The sequence below is a fragment of the Gopherus flavomarginatus genome, chromosome 10 (assembly GCF_025201925.1).
Source record: "Gopherus flavomarginatus isolate rGopFla2 chromosome 10, rGopFla2.mat.asm, whole genome shotgun sequence".
Classification (NCBI taxonomy): domain Eukaryota; kingdom Metazoa; phylum Chordata; order Testudines; family Testudinidae; genus Gopherus; species Gopherus flavomarginatus.
This window is the reverse complement of record NC_066626.1, coordinates 81,627,525-81,653,303: the sequence shown is the minus strand read 5'-3', so window position 1 is coordinate 81,653,303 and position 25,779 is coordinate 81,627,525. Positions and strand designations below refer to the sequence as shown.

The following is a 25,779-nucleotide window of genomic DNA, read 5'->3' as shown; positions in this document are numbered from 1 at the left end:
GAGGGAGGGGGCAGTGGGGGAGGGGTATGGCAGGGGAACAAGGGGGTGGGGGCTGGGTGGAGCAGGCAAGGGGAGAGTCTGAGGACAGGTGGGGCTGAGGGAGGGGGCAGTGGGGGAGGGGTATGGCAGGGGAGTGAGGGGGTGGGGGGCTAGGTGGGGCAGGCGAGGGGAGAGTCTGAGGACAGGTGGGGCTGAGGGAGGGGACAGTGGGGGAGGGGTATGGCAGGGGAACGAGGGGGTGGGGGCTGGGTGGAGCAGGCAAGGGGAGATATGTGTATGGGAGCCGGGGCCCAGGCTTTGCCTCCATTGCCTGAGAGGGTGTGTGTGTTCTCCAGTGAGATAACAACCCCTGGAGGTAGCTAGGCGAGGCCAGCACTCTCCCCCGGCCTGGGGCTGGGTTGCCGCACCGCGTCTCCACTGTGGTTTTACTGCAGGATAACTAAGACCACACGTGTTAGCACTCTCACCGCAAACCAAACCATGTTAGTGACCCTGCAGTAAACCCACACCTCTCTGTCAGCAAAGCCAAGCCCAGAGTGTGGGGGGAGTGGTAGTGCCTGTGTGTACCGAGGGAGCGCGACAGTGGGTGGGTAGATGCAGTCAGCGGTAGGTGTGAATGGAGGGGGCGGCGAGTAAGTGTGGATACAGCAGAGGGTGGGTTAGGCAGGTAGTGAGTGCTTGGGTCGCTGGGTGTGTTAGTGTGGAACAGGCAGTGGAGAAAGGAGGGGGGAACAAAAGGGGGAGGAGGAAGAGATGGGTGGGGGGGATCGGGGATGATTTTAAAAAAAGACTGAAGGTGAATTCAGCCTGCGGGAGGGGAAGGAAGTGGCAAAGCTGAGAGAAGAAAGTAGGTATTAAAGGTATCCAGAGTGGGAGAAAACAACACGCAGAAAGAAAGGACTAAGGGGAGAGGGAGAAAATGTGTGTGAATGTGTGTGTGTCGAAGTTCTGATAAATCACTAAAAGTAATTGCAAATGGGAGATCACCATATAGTGGATATGTTTCTAAGGGGAATTCTCAGTGACTGGTTCTTGGCCCAGTGCTCTTCAGCATCAGTGATCTGGCAGAAAATATTAAGTCACTGCTGGTAAAATTTGAAGATAGCACAACAATTAGTGGAGTGGTGAATAATGATGGGGACAGGTCAACTATGCAGACTGATCTGGATTGTTTAGTAAGGTAGGTTCATTTGAACAAAGTGTACTTCAACACAGAATGTAGGTCGGACTTACAGAGTCATAGGACTGGAAGGGACCTCGTGAGGTCTCTAGTCGAGTCCCTGCACTCGTGGCAGGACTAAGAATTATCTAGACCATTCCTGACAGGTGTTTGTCTAACCAGCTCTTAAAAATCTCCAGTGATGGAGATTCCACAACCTCCCTAGGCAATTTATTCCAGTGCTTAACCACCGCGACAGGAAGTTATAAGATGGGAGACAGTATCTTGGAAGGCAGTGACTGAAAAGGATTTACAGGTCAGTGGTTTGAGCATTGGCCTGCTAAACCCAGGGCTGTGAGTTCAATCCTTGAGGGGGTCATTTAGGGATTTGGGGCAAAAATCTATCTGGGGATTGGTCCTGCCTTGAGCAGGGGGTTGGACTAGATGACCTCCTGAGGTCCCTTCCAATCCTGATATTCTATGATAACCAACTGAACATGAGTGCCAGTGCAAGTCTGTAGCTAAGAGGGAATATGTGATCCTTGGATGTGTAAACCGGAGCGGAGCAGGGAGATGGTAGTAAGTCTATCTACAGCATTAGTGAGACTGTTACCAGATACTGTGTTTGGTTCTGGTGTCTACACTTCACAAAGGTTGTTGACAAATTAGAAAGAGTTTGGAAAAGAGCTACAAGAATGATCTGTCTGAAGAACGTGCCTTGCAGTGAAAGAGACTAACTAAACTTATTTACTTTATCCAAAAGATGGTTCACAGCTGAATTGAACATGGCCTATAAGCAACCTCCCTGGGGAGAGATTTCTTATAGTAATTGGCTCTTTAATCTAGCAGCAAAGATCCAGTGCTTCGATGCTGAAGCTAGAACAATGTAAACTAGAAGGTGAACATGTTTAACACTGAGGGTTATTAAGCTTTAGAATAATTTACTTAGGGACATGGTGGATTCTTCATCCCCAGAAGTCTTTAAATAAAGACTAGATATCTGCTAAGGCTCACCAAGAAGTTAAGCGCCCGATGCAGAAATTGCAGGAGAGACTCTCTGGCCTGTGTTATGCAGGACTTCAGACTGGATGATCATGATGGTCCTTTCTCTCCTTAACACCTCCAAATAAGTTATAGGAAGTAGAGTTTGAATTTTGCGGGCCGCTCACAAGTCATTGCAAGAGCTACTTTGATCGCCCAGGCCTAGGCTCCTGGGGAGGTACTGGAGCTGGAGGAACCCTTCCTTCCTCAAGTGAGTGCAGAAGAGTCTGTTCAGTCCTGACTGTGGTGCAGACTGAGGGAGCGGCTGCATGTTCTCACTGGGACTGGCCTACAACTCCAGCTGTCTCAGCTCTGTGCATCCTGCCCATCCAGCTGCCTTTCTGCCCATTCCAGCCTTTCCACGTGACTGGCACACTGGGCCCTACTATGGGGACCCCGAGTTCACTTCCCCACTGGGTCCATATCCTTACATTCACCTTGAAGTGAGACTTCAGGGGACGCACTTTCTTTTGGGGGAAATTACATGTGCAATTGCAAATTGGACTTCAGGGAAATCTGATGTTTACTTAATATATTGGGTGTCTATCCAGATTCCAGCGTATAGTACATTAGAAATGCATGTCATAAACTAGTACATATTCTTAAATAATAAACATGCATCTCCGGCTAGATCTACCTTGCTCAGCTTCTGCTTCCTCAATGGCAAATTGCCATGGCCATAAAAGATGACAGTCAAAAATAAAAACCACAACTGTCTTCTGCCCATCTAACCTCACTGCCACAACAAAGGCTTAAGTAGGATTCAAAAAGGATTAGACATTTATCTGGATAATGAGAACATCAATGGCTACATGCAGATAGGATTAAAACAAGAGTGATATCAACTGCCCTGCATCAGAACATAAGCCAAGCACCAAGTGATGGGTGGGGTCAGGCAGAAACTTCCTCTATGTGGGTGTAGTAAGATGAGGCCCTGAAAAATAAACCCTTATATCAGAGGCCCGGTATTAGACCTAAAGCCTGAACTAAAGTCATGATCAAGACTTTGCTAACATAAAGCAAAGTGAAGCTGTGAGCCAGAGGCAGGCCCTGCTCACAGAAGCTGGCAGGAAAGGGATGATGTTGCAAAACTACACATACCTAAGAGGTACTGGTCACTAGAGATATAAACATGTGCCAGGATGGCACCAAGAACACTCCGATACTGGCACATTCCACACATAACAAGGAACAGGCTGACCCATCCTAAAGACAGGCAAAAGGGTAATACGGTGGCTAGAGTTGTTTTGTTCAAACCAGCATGTACAAGGTGAGAGGCGGCACCTTACTGCATGGAGGGGCTGCACCTCAACACGTCAGGAGTAACGTGTAACTTGTTTGCACTCGTGTATAAGAATGCGTCCCTGAGTGGATGTCTTTGTCTGGCCTAGGGGGCAGTGGTAAATCCTGCCACTGACTGAGTCAGTCCATTGCCAGGGAGCACGTATGTACTAGCAGAACTGTAGACATCTGATCCGGGGAGCTAGAGACTGTGTTTCATTTGGCAATAAACCTGGCCGGGTGCCTTCGTACCTTATTGGAGTCTGTGGTCATTGGGCGGCTCCCTCGAGATCTGCTGTGCCAGCGATCTGCAGAGCCGGGGCAGCACACAGAGAGAACCACACGCACGCAGCCGACTGTTATCAACATTGAACAGAGCAGAACACCGCACCGGTGACATCTGATGACAGTGGGCATCTTGTACCACAACTGGCCACTAGGTGTCTCTGAAGCAGCTGGTATTAGCCACTGTCCGAGACAGGACTTGGAGCCTGGACTGCATAGATCCGGCTGGCACGGCGGTTCCTGTCCTCCTCCTCGTCGCATCAGTGCCCTCGCGGCCCTGCAAAGACCTCCCCTTTTCCCAATCTCCTCCATCCACCACCTCCTTCGTGCCCTTCCACTGTAACATTCACCCGCCTTTCTCCCCCTCGCCCCATCTTCCACCAGGCACCCTACTGATGCCACTCATTCCCGGCCCCTCTGCCAGCTCTTCTCTTCGATCCTTGGATTGAGCCAGAGCGTGTCGGTACAACACAGCAGCACCTCTCTCAGACTGGGCTCCAGAACCTGAACGGTCTTTGACAAGAATTAAGTCTCTAGTGATGGCTGTGATGAAAACTTTAAAATTGTGACCTGTGTGTACACAATGCAGAGATGAGCCGGCAACAATAGCTGAGACGTGTCAACGGCAGGGGAGTGCGAGCTCGGAGGCCCAGGTGTGATGATGTAAGTGTCACTGTGAATTATTTCCTCACAGGTCACTGGGCGTGACCTCTCGTTTGACTGTCATGTGAACAGATGTTGGGCAGGTGCCTCCGCTTTCTCTTTCCCCCAGTCAAGAAAAAGACTAGCGGAGACTGCGGACGTATTCAAACCCCTCCATGGGGAGCTGGGGCAAAGAGCCCCGTGGAGCTCAGAGACAGGCACAGTCATAGTCTGAACAGCTGTGCTCTCCACGTCTCATTCAGGTACCTGAGGGGGGCAGAGCGTGAGAGCACTGCCACTGTCCCCTCCTCCAGAGTGACCCCTGCTGCCTCACTACCCTTGGGGCCTGCTGGCACCATGGTCACTGTCCTTCCTTTATTCCTCCCCCAACCCCCTCAAATCTGCCATTGTCCAGCCTCTTTTAGAGATGCCTCCCCATGGCCCTCCACACCTCTAGCCTCCCCCTACTTCTGCCCTTCCCTTCCTTGGAAAGTAGATCTCCCTCCTCTTTGCAGTCACCTCTCTGGCTGGCCTATTCTCAGTCTGCACTTTGTTCAGTGCATAGCACAGACCCAGCTTCTGTTCCATACTTAGCAACCTCTCTCTTCCTGCTGAAGAAGGCTTCAGCCTCCTCTTTCTCTGCTCCCAGTGCAAAACTTCAGCCAGCCGGGCCTGCTAACCGCAGCACCTCTGTAGTGAATAACGAACCCCAGCTTGCCTTTCCCCCGAGATTCCTTGTTACAGGGTGCACCAGACCTTCATGCTGGGAGCCCTGTGGTCCCAACACACTGCGCCCCAGGATGGAGTAGCAGAGAGAGGTCCTCCAGGCCAGCCTAGAGAGGCTGCCTAGAAGCAGCTAATCAGAGCCCAGCAGGCTCAGATAAAAGGCACTGCAGGGGTGAGGTGCTCAGTTTCTGGTTGGGGGTATGTTCTGGCTACAGGAGCATCATAGTCTGCATTAGCTAAACCTCAGCTCAGAGCTAGAGCTCTAGCCATAAGATAGGTAGAGAGACCAGGTGGGACAAGGCCCAGGAAATGTGGCAGCAACTATTAAAGGCAGCAGCATGTGGCTGCTGCTTACAGGGTTCCTATGTTGGGACCTGGAGAAGTGGGTGGGCCTGCGGCCCCCTCACTAGCCAGTGGGGAAGTGGCCTCAGTCCTGAAAAGGGGACAAGACTCTCTATTAAAAGACTGAGAAAGGGGCTGGAATTCAAGCCCGCCCAGAGATTGGGCTGAAGTCTCTGGTGAGAGCCAACCTTTTGTTGAGCTTTGTCACCCCAGAAAGGGTTCGTTCATTCGTCTATTGACTGCGTGACTTAGCTGGAAGGCTGAGCCACTGAAGACCCACCGCATAAGGCCAACAATGTACCGGGGACACCAGGAGCCGGGAAAAGGGGGTTGCTGAGTCATACTTTGTCAGTGCCTCCTTTCAGGTGGGTGAGTGCCTCGTCACACTCCCCCTCCGTGGGGTGCACCACACAGTTCAGTTCTTTCCCCCTTCTCTCTGCTCTGCCTGTTGCTAACACTTACACTGATTATACTCAGCTGTACAGACTGTCCAATGCCTTGAATGCCACATCCTTAGCTGCCATTACTGTCTAGATCGACCAGGTCAACAGAGCTACAGCTCATTGTTCTTCAGATAAATGCTGACATTTCCTGGTGCTTAGCTAACAGCTGTGAAGCCCCCTAGAAATATGACAGATGTGTCTTGCTGATAGAAACGCTTATTTTGGGTGGGAGGAACATGCTTAGACACAACTCCCTCTGCCCTGCTTCATTCCTTGGCTCAGACAATCCATTGGCTTCCAGCATCCATCACCTTTGCGTCTCCCTGGAACATTTCCTCTCCTCCACCCTCATCTCAGATCTGTCAGTCACCCCATCACCTGCACTTTGCCCTGTGGCCCCTGCTTCAGTGCCTCCCCCCCTAAGATCCCCATGGAGGCTTTCATCCCAGCTCATCTTGACCTGCCTCTTGGCTGTTTATTTATACAAAGAACACAAAAAACACCAGTCTGATCCGCAGAGAACTCCTTCACCTCCCCAGTCATTTCAGGATTCAGTTCTTATTGCCTTCCTCAGATTTATAACCCAGGACAGAGACACCCAGGAAAGGAACCAGCCTCCTCTCCTGTCCAGTGCCCTCAGATCCACTGTTTCCTGAAGAGTTTCCCGCAGAATGTCCCCACACTGATGCTCACACCAGCCAACTTGGCATTCAGGTCATACCCTATGCCAAAGGAAGCTGTGTGCCCTCTTTATCCACAAAGCCTGCCAGGCCAGAAGCCACCTGCCTGTGGCTATTTAAAGGCAGTGGGTGTGGGGAGCAGGGGAGCGTGTACAGAGCTTCAGGGCTAATCCATCTAGAACCAGTTCTCATTAACAGTAGAACCTCAGAGTTATGAACCCCAGAGTTACAAACTGGCCAAGCACACTCCTCATTTGGAACCGGAAGAACGGGCTCAGGTGGCAGCAGAGACACACACAAAAAAGGCAAATACAATACAGTGCTGTGTTAAATGTATACAATTAAAAAAATAAAGGGTCCGTTAAAAAGAGATTTGACAAGGTAAGGAAACTGTTTCTGTGCTTGTTTCATTTAAAATAAGATGGTTCAAAGCAGCATTTTTCATCTGCACAGTAAAGTTTCAAAGCTGTATTAAGTCAGTGTTCAGTTGTAAACTTTGGAAAGAACAGCCCTGACTTTTTGTTCAGAGTTAGGAACAACCTACTCCCGAGATGTTTGTAACGCTGAGTTCTACTGTAATCGTGGCTCAAAGTAATGTCTCCCTCTCTCCTTCCCCGGCTGCCTTGTGCACACGCCTCCCTTTCTCTTCCTTGGGCACCCCTCAAAGAGAGCCAAACCAGAGCCCTGAGCCACAGCAGTGGGGGCTGCAACCTCCTGACAGCACCGGGGGAAGCCAGGCACTCTCTGGGCTCTTATACACCCCTGTCACCTTAGTGTGTGAGCAAAGAGCAGGACCACATCCTCCTGTCTGTAGTGTCCACAACAGGTGCATGGTATAAATATGCAGCTGAACCACATGCCAGTGCCTAAGCACGCTAATGCCCAGGATATCACTGGGCCTCTGGAGGCCAGAAAGGCCCTGGGAGCTCTGCTCCTGTCCCTGCCTAAGCAGCTCCTCAGCGTCTGACTTCTCAGTGAATGACAAAGACAGACGGAGAGCCCTGGTCCTGTCCTTTATTGAACAGCGGCTTGCCCACAGGCCAATGCCCCTAGGAAACCTCTTTCCCAGTGGGTCCCAGCATTCACAGCATTCTCCCTTCCCTGGGGTGAAGCTGGTTATGGGAACAGCTGGAATCAGAGGACGAAACATCAGGACTGCTTCTGTCTGGGAGCTGGCTTGTTCCACCCCGGGACTGACTGATTATATCTGGGAGCGGACTCATTTTGCAGGGCAGCTGATTCACCCCACTCTGGAGCTGACTGATTGCATCCAAGAGCTGGCTTGTTCCACTGGGCAACTTATTCATCCCATCCCATATCCATCTCGTTCCACCCTGGAGCCAGCTGCTTTTGCCCAAGGGTGGAGTTGTATGACACTGGAGCTGTCCTGCCTGGCCCTGGAGCTGGCCTGGCCTGCCTGGGGGTTGGCTTGGCCACCTAGGCAAATGTATGGTTTCCCCCAGGACTTGTCTCTTTCCATCTAGCAGATGATTTGTTCCTCTTGGGAATGTCCTTGTTACACTTGGCAGTGGACTATCTCCCACCAGGAGTGTCATGCGCGTTAGACATGCTGTCCCAAAGTATTGATCCTGCAGCCTCTTCTCCGTCCCAGCCGAGACCTGACTTGTATCTGGCTGCCAATTCATTCCACCCAGTAGCAACCATCGTCCACTTTGTGGGAGACTCTTCCAATCATCAGGTAGTTCATTCCACCCAGGATCCAGCTTCTCACACCCAGCAGCCGACTCTAGCCGCCCGACCTCTGCTCTGTGGCATCTGTCATGCGACTGGTTCTTCCCATCTGGTGACCCCTTGTATCTGGGAGCTAATTTGAGTTTGGTATGCAACTCTTTCCTCCCAGCATGCAATTCACTCCTTCCGACATGCGTCTCAGCTCCCAGATATGGCTCATACCTGCTCTCTCTGGCCTGCGGAGCACTCTCCCCAGTCCCCGGTGTGCTCCTTTCAGCCTGTGACTTGCTCTCCCTGGCCGGTGCTGTGGTTCCCTTGGCCGGTGGTATGCTGCTTCCCTCCTGTGGTAAGCTTCGCCTGGCTCGTGGCCTGCTTTTCCCAGCCAGCAGCTTGTCACCAGAGACTGACTTGTATCTGGTTCTGGGGTGTGGTTTCTTTTGCCTCTGATGAGATGTGTGAGGCCCAGGGCGAGGGTCCATAGGCCCAGCATGAGATTCAGTGCCTGCTGCTCTTTTGTATGTCTTCTCAACAGCCACCCCTGCAAGAATTGACCCTCATCAGCATTCATAGAAGAGACAACTCAGGCACCTCTCCTGCTACAGAGCAGCAGCCATGAGCCTGGGCTCAGCCCCCCCACGAGAAAAGTGTCTAGCACAGTAACCAGAGGCCCAGCTTGAAATGCCCCATCCCCAGGACTGCCAACCACCAGAGATCCAAATCACGAGTCAGGCCCCCAAAATCATGACATTGGGCCCCCAAAGCTGGTTCTGTTTTTAAAAGATGATATTGTTTTTTAGTCTGTCCGTTGAACTCCCCCGGGCCAGCCCCAATGTGCAGGCTTATGGTTACTGTTAACCACTCTCCCAAATGGATGGCACCCATCACATCTCACCCCCACAGCTGCCTGTCCCCTGCCCTGCAATTAATTCTGCCCCCAACATCCAAACAATTCTCCCCCCAGTCCCTGCATCAGTTCTGCCCCCATGTAAGTTCTGCCTGTCCCCCATCCCCCACCCTCCCCATCTGTTCCGCAGCTCCATCAGTTCAGCCCTCCAGCCTCACCTCTGCTGCTCCTCTGGTTCTTCACCTCCCCAGCCCCAGGTCTGGAGGCTGCCACAGGGTGTCCCAAGTTGGGGGCAGTCCCCGGGTCTTGTCACCCCTTCCCAGGCCAGGTGTGGAGGGGAGGAGGGAGCAGAGGTGCATCCCGTCCCTGTTGCTCACAGGAGGGGAGGAGGGAGTGGAGCTGCTCCCCTCTTCTCACCACGAGAAAGCCCTTGGGTTACTGAAGGGAGAGGGCTGGGGGAGAGAGAGCTCTTCCTGGAGCAGCTGTCATTGGCTGCTTTGCTCCAGGAGGCTGCAGGTGGGGCAGGCAGCTAACTAGAGGGCTATTTGCCAGAGGGCTGGCACATCTTGTGCCATCGCAAGATTGGGCTCAAGGCCAAATCCTGCCACTTGGCGGGCCGGGGGGAGGCGGGGTGGGAATTGCGAGCAGTGGCACCACTGCATCCTCTGCTGGGAACCACCCAGTACCCAGGCTCGCCGCACAGCTGGGCCTTCGCTCAGCAGCAGTGACCTTATGGCAGTGTGTGCAGAGGCTGGGTCCAGGAGACTCAGTGAGCAGCGGCTGAATGCACGGGCCCTTTGGCACTGGCAGCTGGGTTCGAGGGCTCAGCTCTAGAGCTGAGGACACTACAGCCTAGGATACAGGCTGGAGTGATTTCAGTCATTGACTTCAATCACATGATTTAAAAACCTCGCACTGTCCCTCTTGGTAGTGTGACAGAGTGTTCACCCCACACTTGCCCTGAAGGGGTTAGCAGAGGACGGATGGACCAATTCACCTATTAGGCCAGTGGTCCCCAACACGGTGCCCGCCGGGGCACCTATGTGCGCCCGCATACTGGCCGGCGGACGAGCATCCGCCGAAATGCCACCGACAAGAGGCGTCATTCAGCAGCGACGCCTCTGGATGACACTGCTTGTCAGCAGCGTTTCGGCGTCGATGCCTATTGACATTGCTGCTTCTCGGTGGCATTTCGGTGGATGCTCATCTGCCGGCCATAGTCTGCGGTGGCTCGTCATCTGGTGCCTGCCAGAAGAAAAAGATTGGGGACCACTGTCTTAGGTTGAAGGCTGGGAGAATTAAAGCTGAGAGAGAAGCCCTAATTGGGGGAAGCTCTTCTGTGTGGAAACAGGCAGGGCGTCTATAAAGCCAGGGAGCTGAGAGCGGAGTGGGGTGCAGTCGCTCCCTGGGGGAAGGGAGGTGCGCTTATACTCTGGTATTACCATGTCCCATCGATTAGCCTCATTCCACCAGGTTTCTTCAATGCCTATCACATCAATATCATGTAGTGCTAGGCTCTCTAGCTCACCCATCTTAGTATGCAGACTTCTAGCATTTGTATATAAGCACTTAGACGCCTTGTCAATATTTAGTTGCTTGCCTTCATGTGTTGTATTTAAATGGGACTCTTCTACATTTGACTATTCCCCTGCCTGTATATTACCAACTTCTTTCCTCTCATGTGCACTAGGATATAGAGTCCTGCCTTTAATACATTCATCCCTAAGGGATGTGTCTGTGGTTTTCTGCACCTGTCGCCTTTCCCCCAGCCCTTAATTTAAAAAATCCTCTACAACCTTTTTAATTTTATGCACCAGCAGTCTGCTTCCATTTTGGTTATAGGGGAGCTCATCCCTCGTGTATAGGCCACTTCTCCCACCAAAGGTTTCCCTCTTCCTAATAAACCCAGACCTACACCACTGTCTCATCCACGCACTTCGAGTGTTTGAGTTGTGCTACTCTCACAGTGCAGATGTTGAGACCCTGGCCCTGTCATTTCTTGCATAGATGAGGATTTCAGGTGTGAACTTCTTAGCAGAAAAAAAATTCTGTGGAAAAATCTGAAACCCTAGTAACAATTAGGAAACTAATTAAAGAGCCAGTCCAAAACATCCACTTAGCAATCTCAGACTATGAAACAGGAAGAAAGTAATGTCCTAGCAACATGTGAACAGAACAGCTGAGTGAAATTGTTTTTTTAAAAATCATGACTTAAATTTGAAAGAAGAATATATTTTAATCATGTTTTTTATCTACTGTGTTCGGAGGGCTGAGCCCTGCCCTCCTTGGGAAAGGAGACACCCATCCAGGAAGCATTCAGGCAGATAGGCTCAGATTGTGCTGCTTACACACCCCGTCAGCTAGCTTGGCTCCCCTTCTATGTGTTTATTTGTACACAAGGAAACAAAGTAGCATGCAACAAACTAGCATTGCTGCACAGCTAGAACTGAGAGCTCAGCCCTGGGAATTCAGGGAGGGCAGAGATAAGGTGAAAGCTCAGCCTCAGCTCTTCTCATTCTTAAGTGCTAACATAAATATTTTTTATTGGAAACCTATGTTAAATTGTGCCATGCTACAGAAAATCTGGACATGCAGGGTGAAGGCTCCCAAACCACCTTAACTCTGCCCTTACAAGCCCAGCCCTCTCCATGACAGCCATAGGCCTGCACACTGTACATCTTCATCAACAGAATCAGCCACCTCCCATACTACACAGTCCCATATGCCACATACAGTCATGTTCCTTCCTACCCACCCACCACTCTGTATGTGCCGTCTACTTGACCAGAGACCAGCCACTAATTGCCCTTCTTTAGCAAGGCAGCAACGCCACCATCTCCTGCCTTACACTTTGTAATACACCAGGTATTCTTGACTTACATCACAGAGTATCCGGGGTTTAATATGGTCCTTACCCGTGATAAAGAAATAGTGTGTCCTGGTTGACACATCTGCTTTACTCTGAGGGGAGTGGAGCAGACAGAAGGTGGGAGGATGGGGGCAGAGTCAAGGTTAATTCCATATTTTAACTGCACTTTCACCCTTTCCAATATTTGGGTTTTCTTAAGTGTAACTAACTTTGAATTTCCTGCTGGAATGTTTTTTATTTTTTGTTTTTGTTTTTCAAATATTTCCCCTGTGACATGGAGCACTGTGGGTAACCTTTCCTCTTGCCTGAATCCTCTTTTACTTCTATACAATGTTCATAGAGAAGATCTGAATGGTTGGCCTTTTGGGTTGTTGGGGTTGATTTTGTTTGTTTGCTTTTTACTTTAGAAGTATCAGGATTGTGAAACCAGGTCTTCTGTGTGTGTGTGCCTGATGACCTCCAGGAGGACTTTTTGTCATCTCTCATACTAAACAGCCCTACAAGCCTTAGCTGAGAGTTTCAAACATGGCTAGTGATTTTTAGAAACCTCAGTTCTTGGGTGCCCAACTTGAGACCCCTTCAAGGGTCCCTGATTTCCAGGGAATAGGGGTTCAGCGCTCTTTTTGACAATCAGCTCCCTTTCAACTGTCTCAAGTTTGGCACCCAACAACCAAGGTTCCCAAAATCACCCGTCACTTTTGAAAACCTTGGCCTTTGCTCCTTACCGTTAACACAAACAGATTTCAGCTTCCCGTCTCCTTCAACATCTGCCCACTCCTGCCTATTCGCCATGGTCCTGGGAAACAGACAGCAGAGTTACCCAGGCAAAGGAGGGGCAGCCCCCGTTAGGATACACATTTCCCCCCCACACACACCCACAATTGGCAGATGTTATCTTTACAAAGCAAGTCAGTGCACATGGCTCAGTTCAATAAACAGTCCTAGTGCCTCACGGTGCAGAGAATTCTTGCCACTTGAGACCCGATCTTGCCCCTGCAAGTTTGTTCAAAATGCTGCTACCACAAACCTCGTACTGTTCTGATGCTGTGTCCTCCCAGCTCGCTGCATCCATTGGCCCCCCCATCTGGCACCGCCCGAAACACAAATTACTAGCAATTGCCTGGCCCATCACACTGACCACTGCCGCCACCTCGTCCTTTTCCAGAAGCCGGCAGATGAATTCATTTTTCTACATCAATTTCAGGCTGCTTGGCCTTGCCTGAGGCCTTTCAAAGCTTCGCCCTGCCCTATCTGTCAACCCTTGCACATTATTGACATATTGACCTCGCTCTCTCTACTAGTCCAGATGTCCCTCAAGCACCTCCAGGTCTTCTCTCATTCTGCCCTTTTATGCATGACTGCTTCCCATGAAGATTCATCAGGCCATTGCATTGCACTTCTTCAAATCCCCCCTTAAAGTCCCCTCCGCTGGGGGGCTTGCAAAGGGCTTGGGCAGTTGGTGTGCTTGACTGCTGTTCATTATATCAAACTGTTCTCTCTCCTCCTTCCTGTTTGTTCATCTTCTCTACTGTCTCTCCTCCTGTGCTTACCTTGGAGGGCTTTTTTCCTGTCACGTGCATGCTGAGTCTAGCGCGCTGGTGCTATAATGTGTGTTGTCACAGGATAAACAATCAACAACAATAATAGCAGGAACTGTAGACTCCGTGCTGAAGAGGTGACCATGAATGGAAGCTGATGGCCCCGCCTTACCTTTTTGTTGTGATGCATTTGCCATTGATGAACTTGGTAGAGGTGGAAGAGACGCAGAAGCCTTCTCCCAAGTTGAGGGATACAACTGAAAAACAGGATGGCAAACTAACTGCAGGGAGCTTCCAGTCAGGGCCAGGCCCCGAATGGCCCAGCTGGATCCCAGGAGGTTCCGTTAGCCAGGAGAATAAGGGGAGGGAACAGGTCAGCAAGCGGATGAGCTACAAGGCAGGAGTGAAAGAAAAATGTTCTTCCAGGATCCAGAGGGAGAATGTCCTTGTGAGACATCAGAGCTGATCCAAGCAGCGAAGAGACCAGGGCTATACAGAGAGCAGGACTGGGTCGGACTGGGGGGAGGACTGACTGTGGAGGAGAAATGAGGAGAGCTGGGCCGAAGAGAGGAGAGAGCCTGGATAGACAGGAGAGGAGATCAGGTCTGGATAGGGGAGACTCCAGAGAGCAGATTTAGCAAGGTGGGTGTGTCTGAGAGAAGATTGCAGCTGCTCGGGTGAGGAGCAGGGAGGACGGAGAGCAAGAGGGCAGGAATGGTGCTCTGGAGAAGTGGAGCCGATTGACAAGGAGGGGTCAGGTGCCCGGTGGTGAATGGTATGATGAGATCAGGTAGGGCACATCCTTCCCTTTGGACAGAGAAGGAATAGTCTGCACACTTGGGTGTGGCCAATGAACGGTTCAGTAATCCATCCCTCCTGCATCGTGCTCAGGCCAACCACTCAACTAGCCAGGCCCAGCTACAGTGTCAGCCAGACGCCCTCTGCCCTTTCCTACTGTCCCTCATCTCCATGGCAGTGTTTCCAGCTGGCCTTATCTCTCTGCCCCCTATTGTTCCTCAGGCCTTGGCATCTCCTGCCCCACACCCATTAGCTTTTCAGTATGATTTTTAGTGTGCTCTGTCACACCCTAGGGCACAGTCCTGGGTGGGCTAGCATTCCGGATGCTGCTAAAATCCAGGGACAGTTCCTGCATTGAGCCCAGTAACTTCCTGCAGAATGTCAGCACATCCAGTCCTGGGTTCAAGCCCCCCCATGAGGGAATATTTCCCACACCCCTTGGCAAGATGCTCCAGTGACTGACTACCTTCGCTGGCCAACATTTTGCCTCTTAAATCTGAATGTAGCTAACTGAACTCCAAGCCACTGGATTTTGTTATGCCTCTGCCTGCTGCAGGAACGAGCCCTGAAGTATCATGTATGATTTTCTTGTGGAGGTATTTATATACCGCTATCAGGTCACCTCTCAACCTCGCCTTCAGTGAGCTGAATAGACTGGGCCCTTTGTCTCACTGTAAGGTGTGGTTTCCAGACCACAGATCATCCTTGTAGCACTTTTCTGATCCCTCGCCTCATTTTCAACATTATTTTTATTTCAACAGCCTTGTTTAAAGACGTGGTTCTCAACCAGGGTACGCGTTCCCCAGGGGGTACGCAGAGGTCTAGGGAGCACAGCAACTCATTTAGATATTGGCCCTAGTTTTACAACAGACTATGTAAAAAGCACTAGCAAAGTCAGCACAAACCAGCATTTCATACAATGACTTGTTTATGCTGCTCTATATACCATACACTGAAATGTAAGTACAATAGTTACATTCCAATCGATTTATTTTAGAACTATATGGTAAAAATGAGAAAGTGCGCTGTGACACTTCTGTATTTTTATGTCTGATTTTCTAAGCAAGTTGTTTTTAAGTGAGGTAAAACTTGTGGGTGCACAAGACAAATCAGCCCTCTGAAAGGGGGATAGTCGTCTGGAATTTGGAGAGCTGCTCGTTTAAACTATTGACACTAGCTCTAGTTTTGCACCAGGTATTTCACACTGTATGTCTCTAATAGCAAATCCTGGACAGCTGATGGCATAATGGGACATTACAATTACCTCTTCTCCTTGCCCATCAGCACTTCCATGGTTACAGGGCTACCTGTGCCTTTTACCGCTTTTCTGGTGTCCCTGAATGCACCCTCACAATTGTTAGGCCTTGTGCCCCTCCTTTTGCTGGGGTGGAAGTCCATGATTCTCCCACTCGTCCGCTGTGACCTGGGCTACAACACCCTGTGCGTCAACCATCCGGACCCCCACAGGCCTGGCTGGGCTACGGTATCTGCAGTTCTGTCAGTGTGAATTTGTCTAGTTTTAGCTTCCAGCCGTTGGATTGTTAGAGAGCTCGGTAATGTATTGTGCTAGTCAAATATATGTACTAAGTAATGTTAGAGAAATGAATATCACATAGAGCATTGTAAGAAAATATAAAGGGATATTTGCTTTCGGTATTTGTCTGTGCTAACGCAGCATTTCAGAACTTAGCTGAAAGAGCTTCAGGGTTATATAAACCAGGAAACTGGTTATTGTGTCTTTAGCTGTAAAATGCATGGCCTATGCAAACAGCAGGGTGAAGCAGAGTGTTGAGATGGAATTGTTAACTCCAGGGGTGTCCCTCATCCTCCGCCCCCTGCCCCCACAAGCTAACAAGTAAAAACCCAAGGCCACAAAAACAGATCAGTCAGAAGAATTACAACTACTATATGATTTTAAAACAAAAAACTGGATGGAACCAGTAGGGATGATGGAAATAGACAGCTAGAAGTACGTTTTAGCAGGATAAGCCAAAATGTATTTGTTTAGGTTAGTTATTGTGACATATGCATGAGAATGTCTTACTGAGGGGGTTAGAATAGATCGGTACATAGCTAAGGTAAGTTGGTAAAAGGAGTCTGTGCAAAGTTATGGAAGGAGGGGATGAAAGATGGGTGATTAACAACGAGAGAGTGGTGAGAACACAGGAATAAACATAGCAGGGATCAGAGATTTAAAGAATTTGCCTTCCTTGAGAACAGGGTGTGTGATCACTTACTTTTCTTTCCGTATCTACTTTTGCCTGTATATGTAATTCATAGATAGGGCCCCACCAAATTCACGGCTCTGAAAAACACATCATGGACCATGAAATCTCCTCTCCCCTGTGAAATCTGGTTATTGTAGGGGTGTCATGGTATTGCCACCCTTACCCCTGTGCTGCCTTCTGAGCTGGGAGGCCAGAAAGCAGTGGCTCCTGGCCGGGCATCCAACTCTGAATGCAGTGCTGCTGCCAGCCGCAGTGCAGAAGTGAGGGTGGCATGGTATGCGGGGGTGTCACTTTGGGGAGGGCAGGGCCAGCCTTACGGGTGGGCGACACAGGTGACCAATCAGGGTGCCATGGTCGGGAGGCTCTCTGGTCTCCCTCCCACCCCCACACTGACAGCCCAAGGCCCCTTTAACTCCAAGTGCTGGGGAGGAGCAGGGCTACGGGTGCCCTGGCTGGGGAATCCTACCCTGCGCCAGGCTCCAGCTGTTATCCCCAGCCAGGCTACAGAGGGACGGGACTTCCTCTTCCCCAGCATGGGCTGCTCCTGGGGCCGGGGCAGACCCACTTCTGGTGGTGGCACAGAAGTAAGGGTGGCAATACCATACCATGCCACCCTTGCTTCTGCGTTGCTGCTGGCGGCGGTGCTGCCTTCACAGCTGGACTCTCAGCCAGCAGCTGCCACTCTCCAGCTGCCCAGCTCTGAAGGCAGCACCACTGCCGCCAGCAGTGCAGAAGTGAGGGGGGCCATACCACAAGCCTCTTACAATAGCCTTGCACCATCCCCCACAACCCCTCTTTGGGTCAGGACCCCCAGTTACAACACCATGAAACTTCAGATTTAAATATCTGAAACCATGAAACGAGATTTTAAAAATCCTATAACCGTGAAATTTTCCAAAATGGACCATGAATTTGGTAGGGCCCTATTCATAGATAAGTGTTGTCTTAAAACATACAAATAAAAGCTAAAAGAAACTATTTAAGCCTAGTCAAAGTGGATATCATTTTTCACCCAACAGGATCTTGTTACACGTTCGTCTGCTAGAGTGAAGAACCCTCTGTTATCTCACTCCACACTGTAGGTACTTATAGACTGTGATCACTCACCCCTTAGCCTTCTCTTTGTTAATTTAAACAGATTGAACTCCCTGAGTCTCATGATCAGGCATGCTTGTGTTGTGGAAAATCGACCACACCGTTGATTTTAGATCAGACAGCCCAAGGCTCTTTTATTGATTACAAGTGAGCACACAGGGAGAAACAGCGTTTGTCTGCGCAGAGGGTTGGCAGCTCTACATATTACAAATTTTACCAAGCTTATAAAGGTTAAAACCGCAAAACATAGCACGCTGGTTATACATGTTATTTGCCTTATTTGGAATATAATGTTGATGATAAGCAAGCTGACCAATTAATTCTCCATCTATGGCTTTTCCTGTTATTGTCTTTGCCAGTCAAGTCTGCGGTTTGACCGTTCCAGCACCTTTTCTGTAGTCCTGACAGCAGGCTCAGCTGTTGTAACTTAACAGATATTCTGGTTCCCCTTTATCCAATTCTAGTTCCTCTTTTTGGGGCCCTGACCACATCTTTCTGCCTCAGCATGCCCTTTGTACAGAAAAACAAGTTTAGCAAAAGTTAAAACTCTTGCTCTTAGCTAAAGGCTTTTGGGCCTACTCTTACTCTATTCTCAGCAAAAAGCCTGGGGCCTTGGGTAAGGTAGGGTTTCCCTATCACTTGCCAATCCCTTATCATTTCCATAACTCTTCGTTGAACCCACTCCTATTTACCAACATCCGTCTTGAATTGTAGACCCCAGAACTGGATGCAGTATTCCAGTAGCAATCGGACCAGTGCTAGATATAGAGGTAATATAACATCCCTACTGCTTAGATTCCCCTGTATATACATCCAAGGACCACAGCCCATTTGCCCACCTCGTGCTGGGAGCTCATGTTCAGCTGATTAGCCACCAAGGCCCTCAAGTCCTATTCAGAGTCACTGCTTCCCAGATAGAGGCCCCCATCCGGTGAGTGTGGTCTTCACTCTCACTTCCTAGAGGTATGATTTTATATTTGGCCATGTTAAAACTCAGATTAGTTGCTTGCACCCATTTTACTAGGCAATCTCGATGGTCTCTGTCCTCTTCGTTATTTACTGCTCCCCTAATCTTCCTGTCGTCTGCAAACTTTAGCAGTGAGGAGTTTACCTTTTCTTCCTGGCCATTGAAAAATATGTTAAATAGCACAGGGCCAAGTACCGATCCACTGGAAACATGCCCTCTTCATGAAGATTCCCCTTTTACAAATTACATTTTGAAACCTATCTGTTAATCCGGTTCGACGTGTGCCATGTTGATGTTGCATCGTTCTGATTTCTTAATCAAAATGTCATCTAGTACCAAATCAAATACCTTTCAGAAGTCTAAGTATATTACATCAACTGTGTTACTTCTATCAAACAAACTTATATTCTCATAAAAAAATCAAGTTACTTTGACAGGATCTATTTTCCATAAACACATGTCAATTCGCATTAATAATATCACCTTCCTTTAATTCTTTACTGAATCCTGTATGAGCCATTCCATTATTTTTCCCAGGATCGATGTCAAGCTGACAGGCCTGTAATTACCCAGGCGGTCCTATTTACCCTTTTTAAAATATTGGCACCTTAGCTTCCTTCCAGTCTTCTGGAACTTCCCCACTGTTCTGAGACGTATTGGAAATTAGCTTTACCAGTCCGGAGAGCTCCTCCGCCAGTTCTTGTAAAATTCTTGAATGCAAGTTGTCTAGACCTGCTGATTTAAAAATGTCTATCTTCTAGCAACTGCTGTTTAACATCCTCCTGGGTTACTGTTGGAATGGAAAGTGTTCATCACCATCTGATATGACTACATCTGGCTTTTTCCCAACTACAGAACAGAAATACAGGGCTGTCGCATCTTACCTGCATTTAACATGCACGATTTCAGCTTTACGCGGTTGCCAAAAACAAAAAAAAGAGAAAAATAACAATTTTAATACTGTAACTGTAGTGCGGGCAATTCCGGCAGCCATTCAACTCAATGTAATTTTGATTATTTCGCTTTACGCGCTAACCGCGGAACAGAACCCCCGCGTAAGATGAGACAGACCTGTATTTAATGAACACTTTTGCCTTTTCGGGGTTATTATTGACTATTGTATCATTTCTATCTAGTGACGACCCAACACCATTTTAGCACAAACAAGTAGCATATTCACAGCTAATAGCTCAGGCCTTTTCTTAATGACCCCTGATCAGGGCCAACTTTAAGCCAATTCCCCCGATTCCCCAGAATCGGGCCCTGCACCTTAGGAATCGTCTCTCCCTCCCCCACCCCGGCGGCTGTGGGGGGTCCGCTCCGGGTCTTTGGCGGCATTTTGGCGGCGGCGGGGGGGGCACTCCGGAGCTTCAGTGGCATTTTGGCAGCAGGGAGGTCCTTCAGTGCCATGGAAGATCCGGAGCAGATCCCCCACTGCTGAAGCCCCGGACCACCGCCGGGTATTCAAATCAGGCCCCGCCCTTCATAAAGCTGGTCCTGCCCCTGACCTGTCTACCACAACCAGTTCACTTAAGTGAAGCCATTGTTTTGCCTTCCTGCTTTTCCCCTAACAGCCCTCCTAGTAAATCATTTTACGAAACCAGTGTGTGCATACTACAAATGCTGCAGTACCCCAACGTAGCTATGCAGTAGTTATCCCAATAACCAGCTCATGGACAATATTCATAAATATTCAACCCCACCTCCATCACAACTGCTCCCTAGTCTTTCTGGGCTATTTACAGAGCTCCAGTCTCTGCAGGTTCAAGGCAATGTGGACACTAGGAAATATCCAAGTGTCAGGTCTCAGTGCTGATACTATTAGATATATCATCTGCCTTCCACACTGCTGACTACCAGGTGATGTTGTCTCTCCTGCGGATGGTGGGGCGGTGGATGAGGCTGCTTCGGAGTGGCTTTGCTGTCTGATCCCAGAAGGTACTGTTGGTTGCTCTCCTCCCCTGAGGGCTCTCGCATGTGGGGCTCAGCAGGGCTCCATTCTCTCCTCCCTTTGGGTCACTGTGTACATGGGCTGTTGGGAAGGTTGCTAGGAGTGTGGTGCCTTTGCTCTAAATGTCCATCTCCTCTGACTCCCGTGGTGCAGTTAAAGCCTTAGCCAGTGTCTGCAGGAATAGGGTGAACTCAACCCCAATAACCCTATGTTGCAAGCTCTTCCAGGTAGGGACCATCTTTTTGTTGTGTGTTTGTCCAGCTCCTAGCACAAAGGGGCCCTGATCCATGACTGGGGCTCCTAGATGCTACCACAGTACTACTAAACAATAATTATCCTCAAAATAGAGACCACCGGGGAGGTGGTTGCAGGATAGGAATGGCCATTCACTGTGGAATTCCTCCACCACACCCAAGTCTAACATTATTTGGATTGAGTCTTGATGGTGTCGCACATCGTCTGGGGTAGGGGCTGAGGGATCTCCCTCACCCTCTGTCCAGGGTAGGTCTCTATGAAATGATATGTCAAGTGGGTACACCCCAGGAGGGCAGAGAATACCTGAGGGAGTGCTTGAACCAGCTGATCCATCTGGGCCCTTTTGTCCAGCCCCAAGCATCTCCCCCAATTTGACAGCATTATTAGCCTCTGTTGTTGGAATCTCTGGTCTCAGTCCAGGGTCAATGGTGAGTGGGGTGATAAAAAAGGCTTGCTTGTCATGCCAGGCCTTCAATAGGTTGGCATCGCAGATGTGGGTGTCTTTTCTTTTGCCTGGGTGCTGTAGGCCCAGCTGACTATGAGGTACAAGTTGCAATACCTCTAAAGGTCTGTGCCACTGGGCCAGTAGCTTGGACTCTGTGCTTGGCAACAGCAGAAGAACTTGGTCCCCCAGCTTGAACTCTCCTAACCGGCCTTCGTGGTTGTTTGTCACTGCGTGATGATGCTGAGCCTCCTGTAGGCTCTCATGGGCAAATGCCCCCAGCCTTTCCAGCTGCTTCTGCAACTGACAGACGCATTGGACTAGGTTTTTCTGCTCGTGGTCCTTGACTTCCCCAGCACTCACGTAATAAATCGAGGATGTCCCAGAGCCGCCTGCCATATAACAAGCTGAAAGGGAGGAAACCCATGGATGCTTGGGGAACCTCCTGGATAACAAGTAGTAACAGAGGCAACAGTGATCCCAGTGCTTGGGGTCTGTGACAACAAACTTTTTCAACATCGCCTTGAGGGACTTATTAAAATGTCCCACTAAGCCATCAGTCTGGGGCTGGTAGGACAATGTTTTTAACTCAGCCTGTCATCAGGAGACTACACATATCCTGCATCAGGTTGAATGTAAGGCTGAGTTCCTAGTCGGTCAAGATTCCCCATGGCAGGCCTACCCTGGCAATGAGTTTCGTTAACTCACTTGCTATTGTGCTTGCGTTGACAGATCGCAAGGGAACAGCTTTGGATAATGTGTTGCATAAGCCACTATTACCAATGTACATTGATGTCCTGTCGAGCTCTTTTCTGAGGGGCCAACTAGATCTAACCCTGTCCTCTCAAAGGGGGTTTCTACTAGGGAAAATTGTGCCGGTGTGACCCCCTTAATTCCTGAGAGTTGGCAGTCTGGGCAAGGCACTCAGTAGCCTGCAACATCCTGGACACCCCAGGCCAGTAGAAGCCAGCCATGAAGCAGTCAAAGGTTTTCTCTCTCCCTAGGTGCCTGTACAGGGCACCTCATGGGCCAAGTGGAGTACCTCCTGCCTATGCACTTTTGGGGACTAGAAGTTGGGCCCTAACTTCCTTGTCTGTCTTGCTCACGCTATGCGATAAAGCTGTTCTCCCTGGAATTGGTCATGCATGCATGCAGGGTCTCCCAGGCCAGCGTACTGCCCAGGCCAGTGTACTGCCCACATGACAACCCTTCTTCCCAATCCTCCCAGGCCGCTTTGTTATACCATGAGCCATGGCAGATGGCATCTAACAGTGGTTGTCTTCCCCTGACTCTGGCAGATGGCAGCTGAGAGACAAGTTTCTGCCCAGGCTCTGGTGGCCATGGAGAAGGCTTCCTTCCTTCCCCACCATCATGCCCACGAAGGTCTGAGCTGCCGAGCCGTTCCTGCTGCGAGATGAACCCCAGCTGATTCCACTTCAACCCATTCAGAATTTCTCTACTCCACAGACAAGCCTGGCCAGGCGTGGGCCAGACTGGCCATTTCCATGGCAGCAGGTCTGGGCTAGGGCAGGACAGATGTCACCTCTCTGGGTGAGATCTGACCAGCCGCCCTCGCTGAGGTTCTAAGACGTGCTGGGGAGCTGTAGCCCACAGCCCACAGGCCAGACCCACCCCTGTCCTGGCAGGGGAGGCCTGCTGGGGTGGGGAGCTGTTGAGCTCACCGTTGGCTGAGGTTTAGGACCCTTCCCAGGGCAGAGCGTGGGGCCAGGCTCCCTGTAGGCTGAGGGTATTAGGCCCGTGTCCAGGAGACCAGCCCTTGTCTGACCCTCGTGCTTCTTGCTACATCCCTTTTCCCCTCTCTGCTCTGCACCAGTTGCATCAGCCACTGTCTGACCACTGCCAAGCTCAGCACCCTTCTCCAGTGAGCTCCCCCGGACCTCAGCCCCACGCGTACAGCTCCACCGTACCTCCCTGTGTCGGAAGAGCCTGTGCTGCTGGCTCGGTCATAGCCACACTGCAGAGCCCAGCCCCTGCCTGGCCGGGCGCTGCCTGGAGACTGATTGTGATGTCAGGACTCTGCACTTGGCATTTGAGGTCTGTGGTTGGTTACAAAAATCAACCACAGGCAACACGGGGAAAAGATGGTTTAACCCCTTATTTGCCAATCCTTCCTGTTACCCAGGGTGCTGCTCTCACCATTAACTCTCTCCATCTGCCTTTGTTTGTTCTTCACTGTATGTTGCCTGAGCTGTGCACAACCGTCTGCCTGCACTGCACACATTCCTTAGGGCCACCCAGGACACTAACTGCTCTAGGAATGAATAGATTGTGGAGCCATGCAGATGGAAACCATTGCACTGAGCTGGTATCTTTCATTTCACTAGAGCATCTTTCCTCATCAGGTCACGGCGCTGGTGAGTCCTTGAGTGCCTACATGGCTCTGCTCTTCTCTGAGCTCCCTCCAGCTTTACAGCATCCCGCGTGAGGTGGGGGACACGGGGCCCAGAGGAGGCGGCACCACTGAGTTATATGAAGGCCTTGTAATATTTTCTGTACTGTTCTGTCCCCCTTTTTTTTTTATTCAAACATCCTCTTTGACCACATCTGCCCGTTGGGGCGAGGTCTCCACTGAACTCCGTATCACTATGTCCCAGTTCCTTTCTTGGGTTGATACAGCTCACTTAGACTCCTGCAAGGTAGAGTCGTTTAATTTTTTTCCCTCCAGTGCGTATTACTTTCCATTTGTCAACATTAAATATCACCTGCCATCGTGTGTCCCATTCCCCTAACTTGTTCAGCTCTCGGAAGTTGCTCACAGCCCTCTCCGATCTTGACTAACCTAAATAACTTTGTCATCTGCAAATTTTGCTACCTTGCTACTCACCCCCTTTCCAGATCATTAATAAATATATGAAACAAGGGATCTGGTATGAAATCTGGCAGCCCCACTGTTAACCTTCTGCCATGATGAAAATTGACCATTTCATCTGACTCTTTGGTTTCCATCTCTTAGCCAGTTTTTGATCTACAACGATACTTTGCCTCTCACCCCCTGAGGACTTTGTTTCTTGTGGATTGTGCAGGACCTTGCAAAGGCCTTTTGGAAGTCTACATAACATACCCCCTGGTCTGCTTTAGCCATCACTTCATTGGCACATTCAAAGAATTCTTAAGAGAGTAACAAGACACAACTTTCCTTTGCAGATCCAGGCTGGTTAGACCCTATGAAATCGGGTTGTGAGGTCAATCCTTGAGGGGGCCACCTAGGGATCTGGGGCAAAAATCAGTACTTGGTCCTGCTAGTGAAGGAAGGGGGCTGGACTCAGTGACCTTTCAAGATCCCTTCCAGTTCTAGGAGATAGATATATCTCCTATTATTATTAATTATGATTATGATCTTCCAGATTTTATTCTGTTATTAATTATCAGTTCAATCAATTTGGCAGATATAGATGTAAGGCTTTTACAGGTCATTACAGAGCCTTTTTAAATATGGATATAACATTTGCCTCCTTCCACTCTTCTGTCTGTAGTGAGTGTAACAGGGTATAGTGGGCCTTTCAGGCGAGAGAACACAGCGTTACCCAGCTCCAGGAGTTCCGGAGCAGACGAGGGCCATGGGAATGGCAGAGGCAGTTGCTGGGAGGGAGGAAGTGGTCCTGGGGTAAGAGTTAGTGTCTGTGGGGGAAAACCCAGGCTACTATCAGGACCATCTGGGCCTGGTTACTTGTTGCTTTTTAAATTGGAAATTTGTTCCAGCCCCTCTTCTTCCATCTGAGGAAGTGGGTATTCACCCATGAAAGCTCATGCTCCAAAACGTCTGTTAGTCTATAAGGTGCCACAGGATTCTTTGCTGCTTTTACCGATCCAGACTAACACGGCTACCCTTCTGATACATATCTTCTTCCATCATCATCCCTAGCCTCTGCTTGCCAGAAGCTGGGAATGGGTGACAGAGGATGGATCACTTGATGATTCCCTGTTCTGTTCATTCCCTCTGGGGCACCTGGCACTGGCCACTGTCAGCAGACGGGACCCTGGGCGGGATGGACCTTTGGTCTGACCCAGTCTGGCCTTTCTGATATTCTTATGTTCTTATCTGTCTCTAGATGCGCCTTGCCTTTGTTTCCAAGAAAGAGCAGGCCCAGGGCAGGAATCTCCCCAGCACCCTTGGTGCTGAAGACGATGCAAAACAATCTTCTAGCTTCTCCGCAGTGCCCTTATCGCTTTTTCGATAGTCCCTTAACACACCAGCAGACCTACTGAGTCATCTGCAGGATTCCTGCTTCTAATATACTGAAAAAATCAGTTTGGTTTTTATACCTTTAGCCATTTGCTCTTAAAACTCCATTCTGGCTTTTCTTTCTCTCTTATTCTTGCCTGCTGTCATTTATGCTTCTGGTGGTCAGCTTCACTAAGGTCAGATTTTCACATACTGAAGGATTTCTGTTTGAGTCAAATAGCCTCTTGGTTGCCTTTTAGCCAAAATGGTTTATGCTTTGCCGTCCTGGTTCACTTTGTGCTCAGCACTCTGCGCGCC

At 49.8% G+C, this 25,779-nt stretch overlaps 2 protein-coding genes across 2 annotated transcripts in view; both read right to left on the bottom strand.

Annotated features, from left to right (window-relative positions):
* LOC127059034 (dnaJ homolog subfamily B member 2-like) overlaps window positions 1-25,779 on the bottom strand; it is a 108,695-nt gene that overhangs the window by 44,882 nt on the left and 38,034 nt on the right. The gene's annotated exons all lie outside the window — the stretch shown is intronic.
* On the bottom strand, window positions 7,317-19,293 carry LOC127030022 (uncharacterized). The gene is made up of 4 exons (XM_050915938.1): window positions 18,685-19,293; window positions 12,884-14,349; window positions 12,730-12,800; window positions 7,317-8,829 (listed from the first exon to the last, which is right to left on the bottom strand). The coding sequence occupies exons 2-4, from the start codon at window positions 12,922-12,924 to the stop codon at window positions 7,682-7,684; spliced, it is 1,260 nt and encodes a 419-aa protein (XP_050771895.1). The 5' UTR covers window positions 12,925-14,349; window positions 18,685-19,293; the 3' UTR covers window positions 7,317-7,681.

Excerpts from the sequence above, each read along its gene's own strand:
- LOC127030022 (XM_050915938.1), bottom strand. The coding sequence starts at position 12,924 with ATGTGCACTGACTTGCTTTGTAAAGATAACATCTGCCAATT. Across the intron at positions 12,801-12,883 it reads AAAGATAACATCTGCCAATT|GACCATGGCGAATAGGCAGG; the intron begins GTGGGTGTGTGT and ends TCTGTTTCCCAG. Across the intron at positions 8,830-12,729 it reads GAAATCTGTTTGTGTTAACG|GGGTGGCTGTTGAGAAGACA; the intron begins GTAAGGAGCAAA and ends CAATTCTTGCAG.